We start from the raw sequence: 19209 nt of genomic DNA, 5'->3' as shown, positions 1-19209 counted from the left end.
GCTCACTTGAACACACCAACCTGAAAAAACAGCTTTTCCTTAAACATACCACGATAACTTGGACATTATACTCTATAGTCCTCTACCCTATTGCCATGCTATAGGAACTAAAATTGTTGCTAAGTGCTATTCACAACAGATTTCACACTATTTCATCTACCTTCTGGGCAGGGAAATAATTTCTCCTAATAGACTAATGTGTTTGTATCATTACTATTCAGTCAGATGTGGACTGCTGTTATCTCCACTAACAAGGAAGACTCCTTTATGAGGCTGCAGATAACATATCTACTGAGGAAATCTTCATGTTTTGGTCTGACCTTTCTGAATTCATCTGATTGGTTTCTCTTTGAAAATGAGCTTAAAAAAAATCTATTATCAATTATGTTCTCTCACCACTCCTTTTAATGTAAGGAGGCAGAGGAAACATCACAAGTACACTATTTAAGTCATGATGGAGAGCTTTGCCCTTTCAGAAGTTTGAAATCCAGTTACTCAGAAAATATTTTGACTGGCCATCACTGTTCCTGACATTATGAGAGCAGGACTTATCTGATCCTATCTTTGCCTGTCGAGGAAATCCTGGGGTATAACATAAGCACCCAGAGTTTCTGCCTCTCCATTTTGAGCAAGAAATTCCCAAGCCATGACTTACAGGGAAGTGGAAAGGGAAGAGAAGGCTGAATTCTGTGGCCCAAACCAAGGCTGCTGGTAAACAGTAGTTCTGTATTAGTTATTATCAGTTTTACTTCAGCTGTTGAACTGGCTGGTTCCAGTTCTATAAGCTCCCAGTGAGAAGAAAGGAGACTGAAGTGTCTTCATTCACACTAATCTACAAAGGAATTTGTTCCTTTTTTCACATGTACAACTAAATTCCTAAAGAACCAAAACAAGTTAGGGAGTGAAGCAGGAGATACAAAATTCTTTTTTTCCTCTGGTCTTATTACTCAAAGAGATACAAGCTGCTTCTTTGACACAGAGAATAGAATTTAGAGGACAGTATCCTGAAAGGTGAAACACAGCCTCAGCATACAGTTAAAAATCAGACATTCACGTTAATCACATTCCCCCTCAGAGTTCAGCATTTCCCTAAACACACAGACACACTGTGGTAGGGTGGCTGGCAGACATGCTACTGTGGAGGTTAAGAACAGGAGAGAACTCCAGGGCATGGCAGAAGAAGTTCTACTGTAAATGATCTATAAAAGGAAGATTAACCTAATTCTAAAAAGGTGCGGTGTGGAGAGAATCCGGTTTTTATTTTAATTAGAGGAGCAAGCAGCTCAGTAAATCCCTACCCACCACATAAGAAGTGAGTAACTTGAACCAAGTTTGAAGGTGAAGCTAAGGAAGAGAGAACACATACTTGATACACGCTTTGCTAAACATATACCCTGGACAATCGATTTGGAACCTTCAAGAGTATCAGCCTGAAGCAACCAAGGCAATAAACATCTATCCTCTAAACTGTCATTCCTAAAATATGTGCTTGGCCAAAAAAGGGTAGAGTACTGCATTTATGCCTTCTTGGGCTGAAGTAACAGCTGCAGGCTTTTCAGAACTGTTTAACACAGCTTGCCAAGAAACAATATGATCATTGATTTTATGAGTTGATAACAGTGAAGGAATTTGTCTCAGAGGACAGGTGCTTAAATCCATTAATCTATCAATTCATCGATGCTTTGTAAGACTCTTTATCTTTTCATGTTGCTCCAAAGCAAAGTGACAACAGAATGCTCAAGTATTTTATATGCTTATTCTTAAGAGTAACACCAAGAAGTTTCTATCCTCCTTTCTGTGAAATGTAAATTTGGATCAAAGAAAGACAAGAAACTCTGATTTAACATGAAATTTGACTTCTGTTTTCTACCCATGGGCATAGCTGTCAGGACAATACTGTCAAGGTGAAAAATAACAGATAATTGCAAAAAGATTTGCTTCTCCTCCTCCTCAGATGATTGGCATACAGCCAAAAGCACTACGAAGGAATAGAGTCCTTGTATTCAGAAAGACAACTGAACAGTAAGTAAAAATAAGGAACTTCCAGACACAGCGCAGTCAGTGAATACAGACCACTGCGCTTTCATAAAAAACACATTAAACCATAAGAACTCATACCACCAAGCAGTTTACCTGCAGCAAAGCAGGCTTCTCCCCCTAAGTTAGGAACTGACAATTTTTTTAGTGTCTCTGAGGACAAAGAATTATTCAGGTGGGACAAAAAAATTTAGGCACCATACCTTTTAAAAATGCATTCTCTGTTCTTTATCCTTCATGTATTTGCACATCCATACTGTGTTCAACTGTACGTGGAGGGGGAAAATAGGTACCACTGCTTCAAAGAGCTCACAGATTTCTCACATCAGGGAAATAAAACTCCATGGGCAGTTTCTAATCATTACTGAAGCCCCTGAAAGATCTACTATTATTATTACAAACAGCAGGTGGGAGAGGAAAGCTCTCACATTCGGAATGCAAAGCAGAGAAGATACAGCTGCAAAGTGAACCTTGGCTGAAGGACTCAAACTCTTCAGTTCTCAAGAGGCACCAGCAGAAATAAATGCAGTCTCATCCTACTGCATGAGATTTTCTGGTGGTGATTTTTGTGAAACCCAGATATTCCTGTATCTAAAGAGTTGTTAATCGAAACACAAGAAAGCCATAGAAAAGCTGGGGGTTTGAAATATTTTTAAAAGGCTGCATTATTTTAAGCAAAACACCAACTCCAGAAATGAGGCTGGAGAAATGAGTGGAGGAGGAAAAGGATCCTTGATATCTTAGTGCTAAGAACAAGCCTAGTTATTACCCTCAGCCCTAAAGAGCATACCTTTGGTGTGATATTAGGTGGTAAACCTAGTATCATCATCCATAAGGATGGCTTGATGGATCTATAGTAGTCTCACTTGAAAAGATGAAACACCGCTTACCACTTTTTCTCTTAACTTAGATTCAAACTCTTTGTGCCTTTGTATTTCAGCAGTAGCCATCCTTTAGATTCTAATCTCCATGGGCTTGAAAAATCTCAAAACGGGCACAACACATGAGAAAGGTGCTGTATTTTTTCTTGGGGCAGAAGATGCCAGTGGTGTAGCGGTCCCTATTTCAGGTAGGCCTTGCTTCTATGACCATCTTCCCATACATGTCAACCACAGGTGTTCTACTATTAATGTACATCATCAACTTGATCTCCTGAGGAGTGTGTAGATCTCACCAACAGATCAGGTACCAGTAACAACCTTTCTTTACTCAAATGCACATGACCAAGCATTTATCTCTAGTGGAACTGTAATCATGAATGCACACTCAGCAGAAACTTAGCACAGGTATAAGACATCTAAAATTAGAAAAGATTTATCACAGTTTAAATCTTCAGTGTAACTTGGGCAATGAAAATGAACATCCTTTGCAAGACGTGTTATCTGCCAGGGACAGTTTTCTTTGCCTATCTCACAATTAAAATTTAGAGTTTAGAGAATCTTTAAAAAAATTAGACTTAGAACATGGAAGTTGAAAATGAATTGATTTTGTTTGCTATGTTTTGCTAATTGATAGTGTTTGCTGTGTTCTGCTTAATCCACAATCAGAATATTCTCTCCAGACATTAGATGTTTATAAATCTCTCCTGATCATATGCAGCCAGTTCTTCAAAACATAAGACACCTGTGGGAAGCTGCATCTTTAAAGTTACTTTTAGTTTTATATGTCATATTTGCAACATGTTGCAGAAAACAGACACCCAGACAATAATGAAGTAAGAAGGGTCATTAAATCACTTCTCTGTAGAGAAAGGTCTATTATACAAAAATACATAAACCATTAGAGCTTCTAGCTGAAGTCTAATGATCCCCCCTATCAGTCAACGTTACAAACTAGAGATCATTTCACAAGGCAATAAAGAAGCTACTGTTTCAGTACAAAAGCAGTGTGGTAAAGCCTTATCAAGTTTTCCACCAGGGAGCCTTTTAAAAATCTCAAGTCATAAAGCAATTAGTTATACATCTTGATTTTAGAGATCCCTTCAACAGTGAACTTTCTCTCTCCTTCAGCCCAGAGCATTTTGACCTCCATCTCCCAGGAAAGTATCTCCCCAGAGACTGCAGAAATCCTCCATTGCCTGATTTCCAAGCTCACACAGTGCCACTGATATCTTGAATTGAGCATGACTCACTCCACACGCACAAGTCAGAAAAACAGTGCTGTTTGAGACCATCTTTTTTTTTTTATCTTCTTTGAATAAATGCTTTCCTGAATCCAATAATATCAGACTCACAATATTTTATATGCCATAAAAAACATTCACAGTACCCACAGTCTCAGTACACTTGCAGAAGCAACAGATACACTGTTCTTTGCCTGCCCTACCTTCCTGTTACACATATTAGGGATTAACGCTTCCAAGACTTTAAGCTTAAATTCTGATTTTAAACATCTGTAGAGTGGTTAAAAATATGCAGTATGTCTTTAAGACATGTTCCAAATGTAAATACAAACTAGTTCCTACAAACTAGTAGCTCCAAGGTTATAGAGTAACATTCTGTATTGACAATTTTGGTCTGCAATTATTTTGTATAATACATATTGGTTCTGAAGGTTAAATATGTAAATTCTGCATCAAATTCTCAAGCACAATCCCATTACAAATAAATTAAGTGTTCCACAACCTCAGAACTGTGGAAAAAACCAAAAAACTGTACACTGAAGACTCCCACATCTAGGTACAAGAAATGGTACATGAAAGGCAACATGAAAGCTGTTTGGTTCCTTGCTATTGCAACATAGCCAGAAATTATTTGAGTAACTTACTATTTTCCAAGCAGAATCTTGGAGAGATCCTGTTCAAAAGAAGTTCCTGTCGTAATCGAAGAACTTCAGCTTCCAGCACTTCCACTTTCCATTTCCATCCAAAATCCTGTTCGGATACAGTTTTGGCAAGGTACTCTATGTATTCTTTGGAACTCTTCCCAGGTGGTTTTGAGTGGATAATTGCAAAAGCCAATGCTAGTTTTGATATTTTCAAATATGAAATTTGATTTTCTCTTCCATCTTTGATTTCTGTTGCATTAGAAAAACAGAAAACAAAAAGGTTACTTCACTATGACTCCATTAAGGAAATGATGCACAATATTTTCTTGGCTGTGAAAACTGTTCAACAGTGAGACCAATTCTTTTATTTCCAGTGCATTCCTAAATCATCAAGGAGAACAGAAATACAAGCATCTCTGCTCAAAGTGAGAACAGAACATACATGAGCTGCACTCCAGCTATAAAAATAAAATTCAGCTGGTATTTGAGAATAACTGTGGAAATAGTAAGCACTTCAAATAGGCTTATCCTAGCGAAATTTTCAATGCAAATGTTATCTCCACTGAAACAAAGATGAAAAAAGTAAAAATACTAACCTCAAAAAAACCACTCTGACACTCCCTCCCCCCCAAAAGGATTCTAAACCCATGACTGAAGAATGCGTTTGGGGTTCTTTATACTTAAACACAATACATATAAATTTTTGAAAGTGTGCCAAAAGGTCCCAGTGCTCAAAAGATAAAACTCTGAGGTTGTCTTTGATTTTGGACACCTCGTATTGGTGCTCTTGAATTTTTAAGTCCACATTAAGCCTCAAGCATGCAGAAAGCTAGGCAGACAGCTTCAAAGTGATGCAAGTGGCTAGTAAGGTAGTAAAGAAAGTTTTATAAACTCTGTTACAAACAGTGAGGATGGGGCAAAAGGCATCATAAGAGTCAGAGAAACAAAATATTTAAACAGATGATTATGTCATGTGCAACAGCACAGGACCTAGGTGCAGAGAAGGAAAAAATGAAATTAAAACCAACTAATAATAACCAGCCCATCTAATCAGCAAAGTTACTTTTTTTTTCCTAATTCCACACCATTTTCATTCAGTTGTTTAATGTATTCTTTTCTTGAAAAAATATCACTCCCAGAATAATTATGGGAAAAAAAAAAATCACTTCCTACACTTTTGCCCTGGCCTTGACATCTACACATTTTTCACAATGCTGTTTTTTCTCGTTATCCAACAAAACTGCAGGTTAAGCACTACAGTAAGTTGCATTGAGCAGCTCTGAAATAGTTGCAGCATAGCTTAGAAAAAGGTATTTTAGGTCATCCTTTCCCCAGATCATCTGCTATCACTAAGCTGATTTCTTCCTTTGGTTCTACTTGACTTTGGATAGTAACTCATAAATCATCATATATTCATTTATCCATCAGGGACATTTACAAAAGGCACTGCTCTTTAAGTATTTCTTTCACCTTTCAAATACTTCTGAAATACATAAACAATCCCTGTGCAACCCTTGCACATTGTCCATTAAGACACAGCTGCCAATTAACACTTCACATTGTAAGAGCACAAGAGACAAGACTGCAAAAATTCCTTGGGATCTGTTTACCTACAGCTATATCTTAAGCTACTCTTCTCCACTTGAAACACTCCATTCCTGCTGCGTGTCAGGGCAAAATCACCTAATCTAAGCTACCAGTGCATTTTTAAAGCTAATTAAATAGTAAGCCTTTAGAAACGGAACTATACTATGTATGCCGCTTACTTAAAGCAGTTATACATTAAATGGTATGTTCTGCAAAATTTCTTACGAAGAAAATCTGTTTTACACAACTTTTCAATTCATATCTAGAATTTCTGTGAAAAGCAGAGGTTGATTCTCGCAGTCTCAAAGGATTAGCACCTCTGTGGGACAGCTAACTGGTGTAAGACTTGCTTGCCTAATACATCAAAGGAAATGTTTACAAATACAAAACCATGCAAGTAATTGAACTGCCTTCAAAGCTGTGAATAAAATTAAATACGTAGAAACACACTGAAAGAAGATCAAGTAGTAACAGTAAGGTATCCAAAATATTCAGCTTTGAACCTGAAAGGTGTTTCCCAGATTATCTCATCAATAGAAATTTCACCCAGATATTACTCAAACAGTGTCTGTCAAGCTCCATTCTTACAAAGTCCCTTTGCAGAGCAGAACGATAAATTAGGGCAGGCAGAAAAACGTCTTACACTGCTGGCTTAAAATTTTGGTACCTCCAGAGACTACTCTGCAAAAGCTTTCTGATCAATTTTCCTTTTAAGGACAAATCCATGTTCACTTTCTGCTTCATAATATGCTTTGTCAGTATTAGCATTTTCCTTTAAATTACACTCACAAAAGTTGCAAAATGACCAACATTCCAGTATGGGTCAGGGAGTGGTATTTATTCCAGAATTACATGAATGCTCAGGTGCCTTTTATCATCAGTCACCATCAATACCTTCTTATCTATTGTACTCTTTTATTTCTCCTTACAGGACATACTATTACAAAGAAAATATGAAGAAAATACAAAGTTTGCTGTCTGACCACTGACATATTACCACTATGCTACTAGTGTGAAATGCTACTTTGGTAGCATTTTTTCACCACTCATTACCAAAATAGTCACTTTTTCATTTTGTTTTGAAAGGGACTATTTTGTCCCTTTGTTATCCTTAAAACTATGTGTTTTAAGCATAACAAAAACCTAAGTGCACAAGGTAACAGTACAATGGAGTACAAGTAAAAGGATCTTTCAACTGGAACATTCCAAAATGCTATTTTCTAAAGGAGATGTAAGTAAGTCACATAAACCACATAAACCATTACCTAATTTTGCTTTGAGAATCTTAAATAGCATTCCTCCTTACAACAGTTAAGACATAAATTTAATTAATGAATTAATGAAATTTGGAGTTTGAGGGAGGCCTTTTCCTCTTTAACATCTTATACAGATTCCCTTGCACAGTAGGAGTGCCTTACACTGAATGAGTTTAGGGAGATATTCTTACTCTGGAGAAAAAGAATAATTTTTCTGGAAAAATTACTTCTGTTAGAGAAAATCCCCAACAGCAGGACAAATCACACAATCAGTTCTTCTTAGGAACAAGACACAGCACAGTTTTTGGAGAAGTCATTCTGTTGGAATCACAAAATCTCGTTTAAAAACAGATAATTAATGACAAATAGCAAGATTCCTGCATGCATTTCCAGAAAGAATGGACTTCTTAAAGATTTTATGGAGAATATACAGATATTTTACTTGCTTTCTGTTACTGTCACTATCACCATCTCTCTTAATTTCTTTTCTGATTGGGAAAAGAGAAGTTTGTGTATCAAAAAGCAGAAGTTCTAAGAGCTGATTAAGGTTTTTCACCATTTCCCTAAAGGGACAATTGCTCTCTCAGATACTACTATATAAGTCTTCTAGAAAATAACACACCGGATGACATTATTAGAAATACGGGGATGCTGGCCAACTGTGCATTAGCAAAAATTGCACAGCAATCTGTTGCTCTCAGGAAGTGCTGAACCACCAAATATATTCCACTGAAAGCATATTGGCAGCTACAGAGTTTTATCAATAATATTTTTGCTCCTATCAGCACAGAAATTATACCACTGGTTGGGCAGAAAAAAGTTTTAGAACCAAACCAGAAACTTTCCTTGATTGAGAATAGTACCTGGCCAAGAGCGGAAAGGAGTCACCAGTCTAATTTTAGCTGCTAATGCCAAAATGTCTGACAGAAAGAGAAAGGTTCAAGAATTATCCAAAGCTCCATTCGTGTGATTACTCAGTGTTAAGGAGAGAACCAGTAATGCCTTGCAATCTCTGCTGGAAGCAGGGCTCAGCACCCTAACAACAGATTCCACCTGGTGACAGGTTCCCTGTGTAAACCCCTCAATCCACAAACTGATATTGGAAGAAAGAGTACTCAGAGGACACAGTGGGTTAACAACACTGTCGAACAGGGCTGAGTCTAAAGATTTCCAACACAAGAATGACATTCCACGCTTCCAGCTCTCATGGAGGGAGAGGGTGCTGAGACCTGCTAAGATCCCAGCCATGGAAGACTGCTGAGCAATTATTCACCTGCTGAAATAATTACAAAAGGAGCGATGAACTGTCCTGTACACTCTGTGTAACATAACCAAGGGGAACTGAGATGTGGTCCAAGATTCATTGAAGACCTTTGATATAAGCAGGAATACAGGCTAACAGAAAGAACCAGGATAAATCTGATTCATAAGCACTATCCTAATCCACCAACATGCCAGTCCTGTTTTGCAGCTGCATTTGATGTAGCAGCTCATACAGAGAAACTGAAATGTTAAGGGTTAATGACTCAAAGAATTGGCCATTTGCAAAAGCTGCGGGTGCCTTGCTGAAGCCAGGTTTGCACCACCCAGCTGAAGGAGAGGAGGAGAGGTTTTTGGGTGTGTGGCAGCAAAACCTCTGATCTGTGCAAGAACAGCCCAGGTGAGCATCCACCGCTGGAGAAAGACCAGGGCAAACCAACCCTCCTTTACACAACTGGCTCAGGTGTAAAACTGTGCCTGCCCCACCCCAAGGAGGTATCAAAACATTCCCACATAGGCCTGAAGGTTTTCAGCCCTTCTGACGGGACGTAACTGGCTCAACTACGCTGACAACAAGGGTCGTGTCTTAGAAGAGGTCTTAACCACCAAAGACCTCAGAAATGTCCCCGGACTCATTTCTGGGGCCTTCCACCAAAACACTGTGCATGGTCCACAGTGTTGCAGCAGACAGTGTAAAACCGCCCCCACAGGGAAGGTACCTGGGTGTTGCCACCCAAAGCTGAGCAGATGTTTCGAATGTCTTTACATGCAAGTTTAACTGTACCTCTTTCCAGGTTAATCCTGTTTGGGGCGCCAGCTCCTCTAGTTCACATGTACTAATGTGAAGAATAATGAAGGGATTCAACTCCCACTGAAGTTGGGAGTTGAATTTATGTTTTATGTTTTTATGAGTTTATGTTTCAAGAGCTTCTGCCACCCTTGACAGATCAACATTGAAACCATCACTTCGGACACTGAAATTGCACCAATCAAGCCTGGTCGCTGGATCCACGGGTGGTGGTATCTTTCCTCTACACTATTTACTCTTATCCTTTCTTCTTCTTTATTTTTCATATATATTTTCTTATGTGATATTTTCATGCTTTTATATTGTTATGTTACTACAGATAATAACCAAAATGGCTATATACCTCCTTTCCATTCCAACCAAATTGTTCAAAAATAAACCTGCCACATATATATTTATATATACAAATGCTGGTCATTCAGCATTGTTTCACTCTAGTTAGGTCATAACATCATATTACACCATTAACTACAAGAAGATACTCTTCTGGTAGGTCCCACATTGTTTTTGACATGGTCAAAAAGTGAAAAGGAAGTAATTCCCACAAAATAGGAAAAATGTCCACCCCACTAGTTTCAGATGATCACCTTTTTGGTTCATTTTCTTCTTGGTTTGAAACTGCCTATCTTTAATTTCATTCCAAAGGTCAAAGGTTTCATACTATCGGTTAAAAAACATAAAGAATTAAAATATTTCATTATTATAGGAAAAAAAAGAAAACATTCATTAGAGCCATGAAAGGCTATTCATCAAGGTAATTTCAACATGCTATAAAATCTCCTATTTCCAAAAAACGTGCAATTCCACAAGAGGGCTGCACCTTGCTAGTTAGTGGTCCCCATTTTCATACTGATAACATGCTGGCAAAATCTGGAAGCTGAGGTCAAACGTGTGGCATCTTCAAGAAACAAGGACAATTCTCCAAGCCCACCACTGGCCCAAAAGCATTCTCTCCTCCTCTAGCACTCTCCTGGCTGTCAGAAGATGCTTTTCTGCCTTTTACTTCAATGGTTCTTTTTTTTCCCCCGTTAACCACAGACAACTGAACAGCCCAGCCTGAGTGCACAGAAGTTGCTTTCATTGCTGCACACCAAATTAAGTCTCAAGAAGTGAAAAAAAAAATACTTCTGGATACTATTTTTATTTTTTTACTCCATGCCAGAATTCCACTAGAGTCAACAACGTGCTGACAGGGATAACAATAATTTCCACTCTGTAGCTGAAGTATAGAGATGATCCCTTCATTATTCTTCACATTAGTACATGTGAACTAGAGGAAGTGGCCTCCCGAACAGGATTATCCTACAAAGAGGTAGAGTTAAACTTGCAGTCACATCAAAATAGACTGCTTCCTGAATAAAAAACACAGTGATCTTGGGATGAGCTTCCTACAGCTCCTGGGACCATGTCCACTGATTTTCCTGTGCCAGCTCTGGGTTCCCCTGCCAAGAGGAACCACAGAATGTGCTGCATCCATTCATCAAAAGATGAGCTACTCGTTTTGTACAGGTGAATCCTCAGCTCTGGAGCTTTTAAGAAGTCTTTCAGGGGTGCTTATGGGTAAAGGAGGTGAATTTTATATAATTTACTCTTCTGAGTGGTACATACAATTTTCTGACTGACCTTGGAAACAAGCAAGTCACAGACAAATTAGGAGAAGGTAGCTAAATTATGCTATGGTTTAAAATTATAGGGTACCTCAAACCAAACCCAAAACCTAAACTCATTTGAAATAATTCAACACTGGAGTAATACTCATTAATGTCAAAGAATTATAGACCTTAGGCATGACTTCCATGTTTGGCCACGAAATTCATGGCTAATAATGGAGAAAACTGCTGCAAATATCATAGACAAAACCTTATTGCTTACAACATGACACTCATTTGTTATTCAGACCACTGCCATCTGAATTTTAAAAATAATTTAAAAAATTAATAGCATAAGACACAAAATAGACTGTAATTCATTTAACTTCCAGGCCATTCCAGGGCTCAGTTTTCTTCACACGTGAAATTTTTATTTAAAAATAAGAAGACTTGTCAGGACAGAAACAAATTGCCATTCACCACTACTACACAGCTAAAAAATCCTCAGACAGCCCTAAATATCAATAAACTGCTTTTTCTTCTAAATTTAAGAGTATGATCTGTCCTTAAAGACATAAAGAGAAAAACCATTTTGTTGCCATGATTTTTACTTCAACTCGTCTGTCAATTACACAGTGCAAATAAAGGCGAAAAAATTAACCACATCTTTGTAACCTCATCTGCTTTATAAAACAGAAATCAAGATATGAACTTATTATGATGGAGCACAAAATGCTGCAAGTGCTCTAGCAGAACTGGGCTGAGCTCAGACACATACGGCCACAACATTAAGCAACAATAAAATAAACTCGATTTAATTGGTACGCCTAGCACAACGTCATTTGTATATATAATAAACAATGATAATAGGACAACTACATAATCAAGATGAACTGAAGTATCACTTCAGTGTTCCAATTAAGCAGTTTTTATTGTAAAAATGTATATTAAACCAAGGCTACTCCACAGTGTCATCTTTAAACAACCTATGCTCATAATACACAAAGATATGTAATGTGGACACACTCGGGGAAGAACTTGCTTTTCCTACAACAAGCCTAACAATACTTTCAGCATATTTTTTTCAAATGGACTCAAAACACTAAAACAATACTGAAAATAATAAATATTTAAAATACTTTATGTCAAAAGCACATGGAAACTTAAATGTAGCATGATTTCTTCCTTCAAACTCTAACTTTTAAATAATTTTAGCTTCTAAAATCAAGTCTTATAAATTCTCCAAATCCAAATAACATGAATGAGCTGAAAAAACATTTTAGAGCTTATTAATGTTTCCCAAATATAACCGTTTCAGAGAATTTAAGAACATAAGCAAGCATAATCCCTCAGGATTTCAGTAACATTTTAGATGTAGGATTTATCTCCTCTTAATTACAGAAACCTACAGCTTAGATGGCTACAACTGAGCTAGCTGTCTAGACTCCTTTTATTACCAATGGGCAGAAACAGAGATTTCTAATGTTAAAAATAAGCCAAGTCATTTGTACATTTTGTGGTGAAGTCATGACCCAGAAACATTTGTTTCTCCGCACGGACTACAAAGAGTGTTAAGATGACTACATCAGATGCACACACATGTACTGTGGGCAGCCAACTGCACTGAGATGAGCTGGTGCACCACAGGCAGCTAAAGCTGAGACCTTCAAAAACCTATTTAAGGTGCCTCACTAACAAGACAAATTTTGCAAGGCTGAAAGCAGCACTCCTCAAAAGAAGTCTGTCATTCTAGATCTGGACATGGAAAAAAGTTTGTGAGAATAACCTTGTGAATATATTTCAATGCACAACATAGCAGACAGGTGCAAAGTAGGGACATGAGAAACAGCAAGTATGCTTGGAATTCTATGAGCACAAAAAATCAGTTTGAGTCCTAAAAGCTTCCGTGCCTCACTCTTCAAAAAGGTCATTTGAAAATAGTAATTTAAGCCTGAATTTTCTGGTAGTTTAAAATTGTGTATATATTCTCCCTACAAGCTGAAGTTCTTTCTTTTGCACTCCTTCTTCTCCTCCAACAGGCATTTTTCATGTGTCACAATATAAAGTGAATTTGGTACACAGTACCATTACCATGTTTCTCTTCACTATTCTGACTATGAAAGACATGAATATGTTTCCAGAAAAGGGAATTTATTCTATAAAACCTGCTGTTCAGAAATTAAAGTATAACTTAGTGGTGTAAATTAATCTATTCTTACGTCAGAACAGATTTCTTCCCCTACCAAAACAAAACTGTGCTCACTTAGTCACCTGGGTGTAAATTCGTTGGGTTTGGGAGCTGAGGACATACTTTTCATTATAGCTTTATGAGATGAAATTTACGAGACCATGAAATTCAAACCCTTATTCTTTTACAAAGTTTCATATATGCGAATAATAATTACATAAAGAGTAAATTTACAGTTGGCATTAGGGACTATGGAAAACAATCCCAGCCTTTATATACTGCCAAATTACAAGAAGAAAGCAGCCCTTATCTCCCCAGTTTTACCTATTGCAATGACTAGCAATATTAGCTTTTGAATGCAGAATTTCAATGCAGAATTCAGGAAAAGGCAATCATCAAGAGTTTGGAGCATTATATGAAGACTATTTTGCATATCTCCTTTTCCCATGTTAAAATATAGTGACTAAAATATCACCATAATTTCCTTTTCAGTTTCACACTTTCAGCCTTTACCTGACCAGTTCAGTTTCCACAAGTTTTTAAATCTACAAGATCAGTATCTTTCAGTGAACAAGATTCATTGAGGTAATGCATCCACTGTATTTTAAAAACTTTAGTATAGGAGAATGTTTCATGAAGGCTGTCTGGACTTCAGGTGGCTCTCTTGAAAGCTGTTTATTGCATAGGTCAAGTTACAGCATTTCAGGGAGTGGGTATCCAGAGCCAGCCCTACAGCTGCCAGCTCCAGCTGTAGGCATACCTGAAGCCGCTTTCTGTTCAAGTTACAAAGCATTTTATACTTTTCTTTGCAGAGTATCTTAATACATAACAACCAATAAGCACCATACACAATACCTTTACATTTGCCTATAGCCTATCATAGCTACTACCATCACCATATTACAGTCATTACTGTCCAATCACAAGAGTAAGTAAGTTACAATTTAAGCTTACAATGGAAAATTCTCAGACCTTTCTTCTTCTTGCTGCATCAACATTTCTTGTTTGCCTGCCATATCTCTCTTTATGGTAAAGACATGTTTTCTATTTACTTATGCTCTTCTTGAGATTTATTTACTTGGTGAAAAACGTCTTTGTTTGTAGTCACATACCTTTGTCCTACTCCTAAAAATCTCCTTCCAACTCATCTCCAACCTTTGCCTTCTCAGTTACTCATCGATCAGTGTTTCAGCAAAACATCTTTTACTCTATATCAAAACTTGCTTTCATTTCTATCTCATCCCCAGTTTCTACATTCAAAGATCTTTCTGCCAAGCCTACATACCTGTGAAACTTTCTTACCAAACTTTCATCTTCCCCAACACTTTAGTTTTGGGTTTCTTACAGAAATTTAATACAGGCAGAATGAAAGATGAGATTGTTCAGAAGAAAGAAAATGTTTGTAATGGAGGGCAAGGAAAAGAGGGAATACTGCTAGGAATCCAGTACTCTAAGAAGCATACGGTATGCAATAAAGAATGAAGCCCTACATATACTATGCATAGTAGCATAACTATAACCACATTTAAATATGTATTACCTAAATATTAATTTATGAAGCACTGGAGGTTGCAAAAGACAGTGAACCACTGAAGAGACTTGACAAGGATTCATAGCCAAGTCCATAGACAAGTACTTTTCACACTTTAATTTGGCTCAATTACTAGTTTATTCAGATTAAGAAAACATCTAAGCCAGGAAAATGATCAGAGGGCTGGAGCACCTCTCCTTTGAATACAGATTGAGAGAGTTGAGGTTGCTAAGCCTGGAGAAGAGAATGCTCCAGGGTGCCCTTCAGCACCTGAAGCGGGCTTACAAGAAAGCTGAAGAAGGACTTTTTACAAGGACTTTTTACAAGGGCAAGACAAGGGGAAATTACTTTAAACTGAAAGAGGGCAGATTTAGATCAGCTATTAGGAAGAAATTCTTTACTGTGAGGGTGATGAGACACTGGAACAGATTGCCTAGAGAAGCTGTGGATGCATGCCCTGGTTTTAGGTGGGACATTTTCTTCTTAGTAGCTGGTACAATGCTGGTGGGTTTTGGATTTAGTATGAGAATGATGTTGATAACATCCTGGTGTTTTGGCTGTTGCCATGTAGTGTTTACCCTCAGTCAAGGACTTTATAATGTCTCATGCTCTGCTACTGAGGAGCTGAACTGAAAGCTGGGAGGAGAGCAAGGCCAGGACAGGTGACCCAAACTGGCCAAAGGAATACTGGGATAGTGGGGGGATGATCTCTGTTCAGAAATGGGCTGGGCATTGGTCAACAGGAGGTGAGCAATGATGTTCATCACTTGTTTCTCTTGGGTTCTGTTACTGTCTCTCCCTTTCGTTATAACAATTCCTCCTATTAATCATACTATCAGCATACTTAGTATCACTATTATAATATTTTATTTCAATTATTAGATTGTTCTTATCTCAACCCATTAGGTTTACCTTTTCTTTATGACTATCCCCACTGGGGTGGGGGAACTGAACAAAAGGCTGTGTGGTACTTAGTTGCCAGCTGGGGTTAAACGCCATCCCTAGAACTGCTCAAGACCAGGCTGGATGGGATTTTTAGCAACCTGGTCTAGTAGAAGGTGTCCCTGCCCATGGCAGGAGGGTTGGAACTAGACGATTTTTAAGGAACTAGAACTCCAGGCATTTCTGTGATAAGACAAAATTAATCATTACTTTCTTCCATCAGTCAATGAGAGAAATGCAAGTGACTAAGCCCTATGATTTCTGTATTCCTAAGGTCAGAGTCATCAGAAACTATCATTTCCATTCACTGACATTAGAAATAATCAGCTAAAAATATTGGTAACTTTGATAATTCTTTTGTATTCTGTTATATCTGCACATTCATGTAATCTTTTTTTAACAGGCAGAGCATTAACAACATTAATTGAATCCCAGAATTCATCCAACAAAACTTCACAACAATAGTGTGAATTAGGTGAAATGGACAGGAAAAAACTTCACATTTGTAATATATAAAAATAGAGACAAGTAATTCATAGCTGATATTCTTCATCATTAATGACCAAAGCAGTGCAACTTTCACGGGAAGGCTCCCATTTCCTTCCAAATAAACTCAACTTTTCCTCAGGAAACCACTCTTGGATCACGTAAGGCCTCCCGCACGGAGGCGAGGCAGGTGTCCCAGGAGAACCAGGGGAACCAAGGGGCTGTTCCGGGAGAACCAGGAGAAGCAGGGGGCTGTCTGACGCAGCCCCCATACCGCACCCCTGGGCACAGGGCTTGCACATGGGGGATATCCCCAAAGGCCACTGACACCGCGGGGTCGGAGCCCTCTCCCAACCTCCCTCCCAGCCTCCCCGGGCCTCCGGGAAGCCCTGACGGCCTCGGGCTCCCACCCACCTGCAGCAGCGGCCGCGCCGCGGGGGCCGCGCCCCGGGTCCATGGCCTGGGGCCGGGCCGGGATCTCTCCCCGCTGGGGTCAGGCACAGCCCCGGCCCCGCGGCGCGGTGCTGGGAGCTCCTGGGTGCGGGCCCTCCGCGTCCCACTCGTGTTTATGTCGGCCGAACACGGGTGCTCCCTGGGGAGTTGGCAGAGTCCGCGCACTCGCGGCCTCGCCTCCCGCTCCGGGGCTGGAATGAGAGGGAGGGCCAGCTTTTTGCAAAGGCCGCCTCAGTCGGGAAGGTGCAGGAAGGGGGAGGCCATGGAATTCCGCAGGAGACATCTGAAGGCCCCTGGTGCTTCCGCCAGGGAAGGAAGGGAGCGGAGCTGTGGGCAGGCTTTTAGCGAGCATGCCGTGCCTGTCCCAGCCCTGGACTCTGGCCGCACGCTGGGCCTGCCGAGGGTCCAGGTGGCAGAGCTCACCATCACCTGGGACGACCCCCCACGCTTTTACACTTCTTACTGCTATAAATTGCATGAGGGCCTCTCAAAGTGTTTTGCTGATTAACTCAGGTCTCTTTAAACTTTTTTTTACCTAAGATACAGCCCCATACTAGCCGCTGTGCAGAAAATTAACTCTATCCCAGCCAAAATCAGCACAGTATCTTAAGAGGAAATGGGATAATGAAACTTCAGAACAGTATTTTTTTAAAATACTGCATTGGAAATAGAAGCTGCCTTTTAGTGGAAACACTGTGAGCCAAGCTCGCCAGTTAAGAAATTACCTTTCTATGAAAAATTACACAAACTGTGCTGAAAAGGCTGTGTTAAGGCTTGTTGGTCAGAAATGGTGTCTATAGAGGCATAGAATCACAGAATCATTTTGGTGGAAAAGACTCTTAGGGTCATCGATTCCAACCATTAACTGAGTACTTCCAAGTCCACCACTCAACCATGTCACTCAGTGCCACATCTACATTTCTTTTAAATACTTCCTGGGATGGTGACTCCACCACTTCCCCAGGCAGCCTGTTCTAATGCTTGACAGCCCGAAGAAATTTTTATTAATACTCGGTTGAGGAGGCTGAGGTGGAGGACAGGAGAAGAGATAAGAAATGAGTAATGAAGTCAGATGCATTAGGTGCAGTTAGGCTTATCACAATACATCAAGTTTTTAAGTAGTGGGGGGCAATCTTTCTGAACACAGAAGTATTCAGATGTGACAAACAATACATACTTTTAAAACCCTCATCCCCATTTCTTGGCTAATCTAAGCAGCACTGTTTTTATCATGTTCTTTTCTTCAAAAAACTATTTTTCATCAGTATACATAGTGAAAAACTTCTGAGCTAATACACACTTTCTTTTTTTTTTATTTTGAAAAATTTACCTTCCCAACTATGGAGAACTGTTAACACTGGAACTTTTCATTTTAGACTTCAAATGATAAAAACAAATTAGACAGAATAAGTTAGAGAGCATTTTCATTCTGACAGCACTACTTATTTCTCAGTGAAACCCAGGGGGGAAAAAATAGCTAAACATTCTCCAGTCTTCTATTGCAGTGACATATCAGCAGCTACACTTTATAATTTTCTGTGTATCTTTTGTGCATATAAGTGATGCAGATGCTTTTCAAACTGGACACTCATTATGTAGACTGGAACGTCCATATTTTCATATCTTCTCAACTGAGACAGAAAAAATTCAGAGACATCAGTGCTTTTACCTGCAAACCTGTCATCTGTATAGAGAGCTGAATCTAAAAAGCAGAATTAGGCAGGGACAACATTACTACTCTTCTAAAAAAGAAAGTGGCTTTGCTTTTTCTGAGAGTACCAGTTCTGCTTGCAATTGGAGGCTTATTGAGAGACACCTAAAAATCCTGAGGCCTTCTACCACTAGGCAGCTGCCTGCAGGGATGTTTTTCACTTTATTGTTTTGCACTTGAACTACATTAAAAAAAAAGAAGAGCTGTATAAATTCAGTTTTAGATGAGCAGCTCCTTTTTTTTTTTTTTAATTTGGAGCTAGCAGTAGTTAGAAGAAATTTTTCTTGAGTTTGCAAAGTAACTGTGCACAGCTTTCAGAATACCAACCAAGATACAACTTAGTACATTTTTTAGTTTTGCTTTTAAAGTAAGTTGAAGCATCCCAATATTTTCAAGGTGAAAAAAATCAGGTGTACTGCCACCATTAACAGAGCATCTCTAATGAGTTTTTTATTCATCTGAAAGCAGCAAAATCTGGACACAATCAACTGCAGAATCGCTGAGATGTGTGTTCCTGTTCTATTGAAGAAAAATTTTCCAAAATAATGTATAGAATTTGCATTAACTTTATTCAGTGAGTATTCCCAGTGATTAC

At 38.8% G+C, this 19209-nt stretch overlaps 1 protein-coding gene across 4 annotated transcripts in view; it reads right to left on the bottom strand.

Annotated features, from left to right (window-relative positions):
• The window catches only part of MEI4 (meiotic double-stranded break formation protein 4), an 86202-nt gene extending 68946 nt beyond the window's left edge, over nucleotides 1-17256 (bottom strand). For 2 of the 4 annotated variants that reach the window (XM_048298997.1, XM_048298996.1), the window contains exons 1-2: nucleotides 16865-17251; nucleotides 4804-5052 (exon numbers count right to left, since the gene is read on the bottom strand). In XM_048298997.1, coding sequence (XP_048154954.1) covers nucleotides 4804-5052; nucleotides 16865-16907 — 292 coding nt within the window. In that variant the 5' untranslated portion in view covers nucleotides 16908-17251. Of the gene's footprint in view, nucleotides 1-4803; nucleotides 5053-16864 lie in introns of all 4 variants that reach the window. The other 2 variants (XM_048298998.1, XM_048298995.1) reach the window with 2 other exon arrangements.
• Nucleotides 17257-19209: the final 1953 nt, after the last annotated feature.

Source organism: Corvus hawaiiensis, chromosome 3 (genome assembly GCF_020740725.1).
Source record: "Corvus hawaiiensis isolate bCorHaw1 chromosome 3, bCorHaw1.pri.cur, whole genome shotgun sequence".
Classification (NCBI taxonomy): Eukaryota; Metazoa; Chordata; class Aves; order Passeriformes; family Corvidae; genus Corvus; species Corvus hawaiiensis.
Note: the sequence above shows the minus strand (reverse complement) of the source record. Positions and strands in the feature narration are given on the sequence as shown.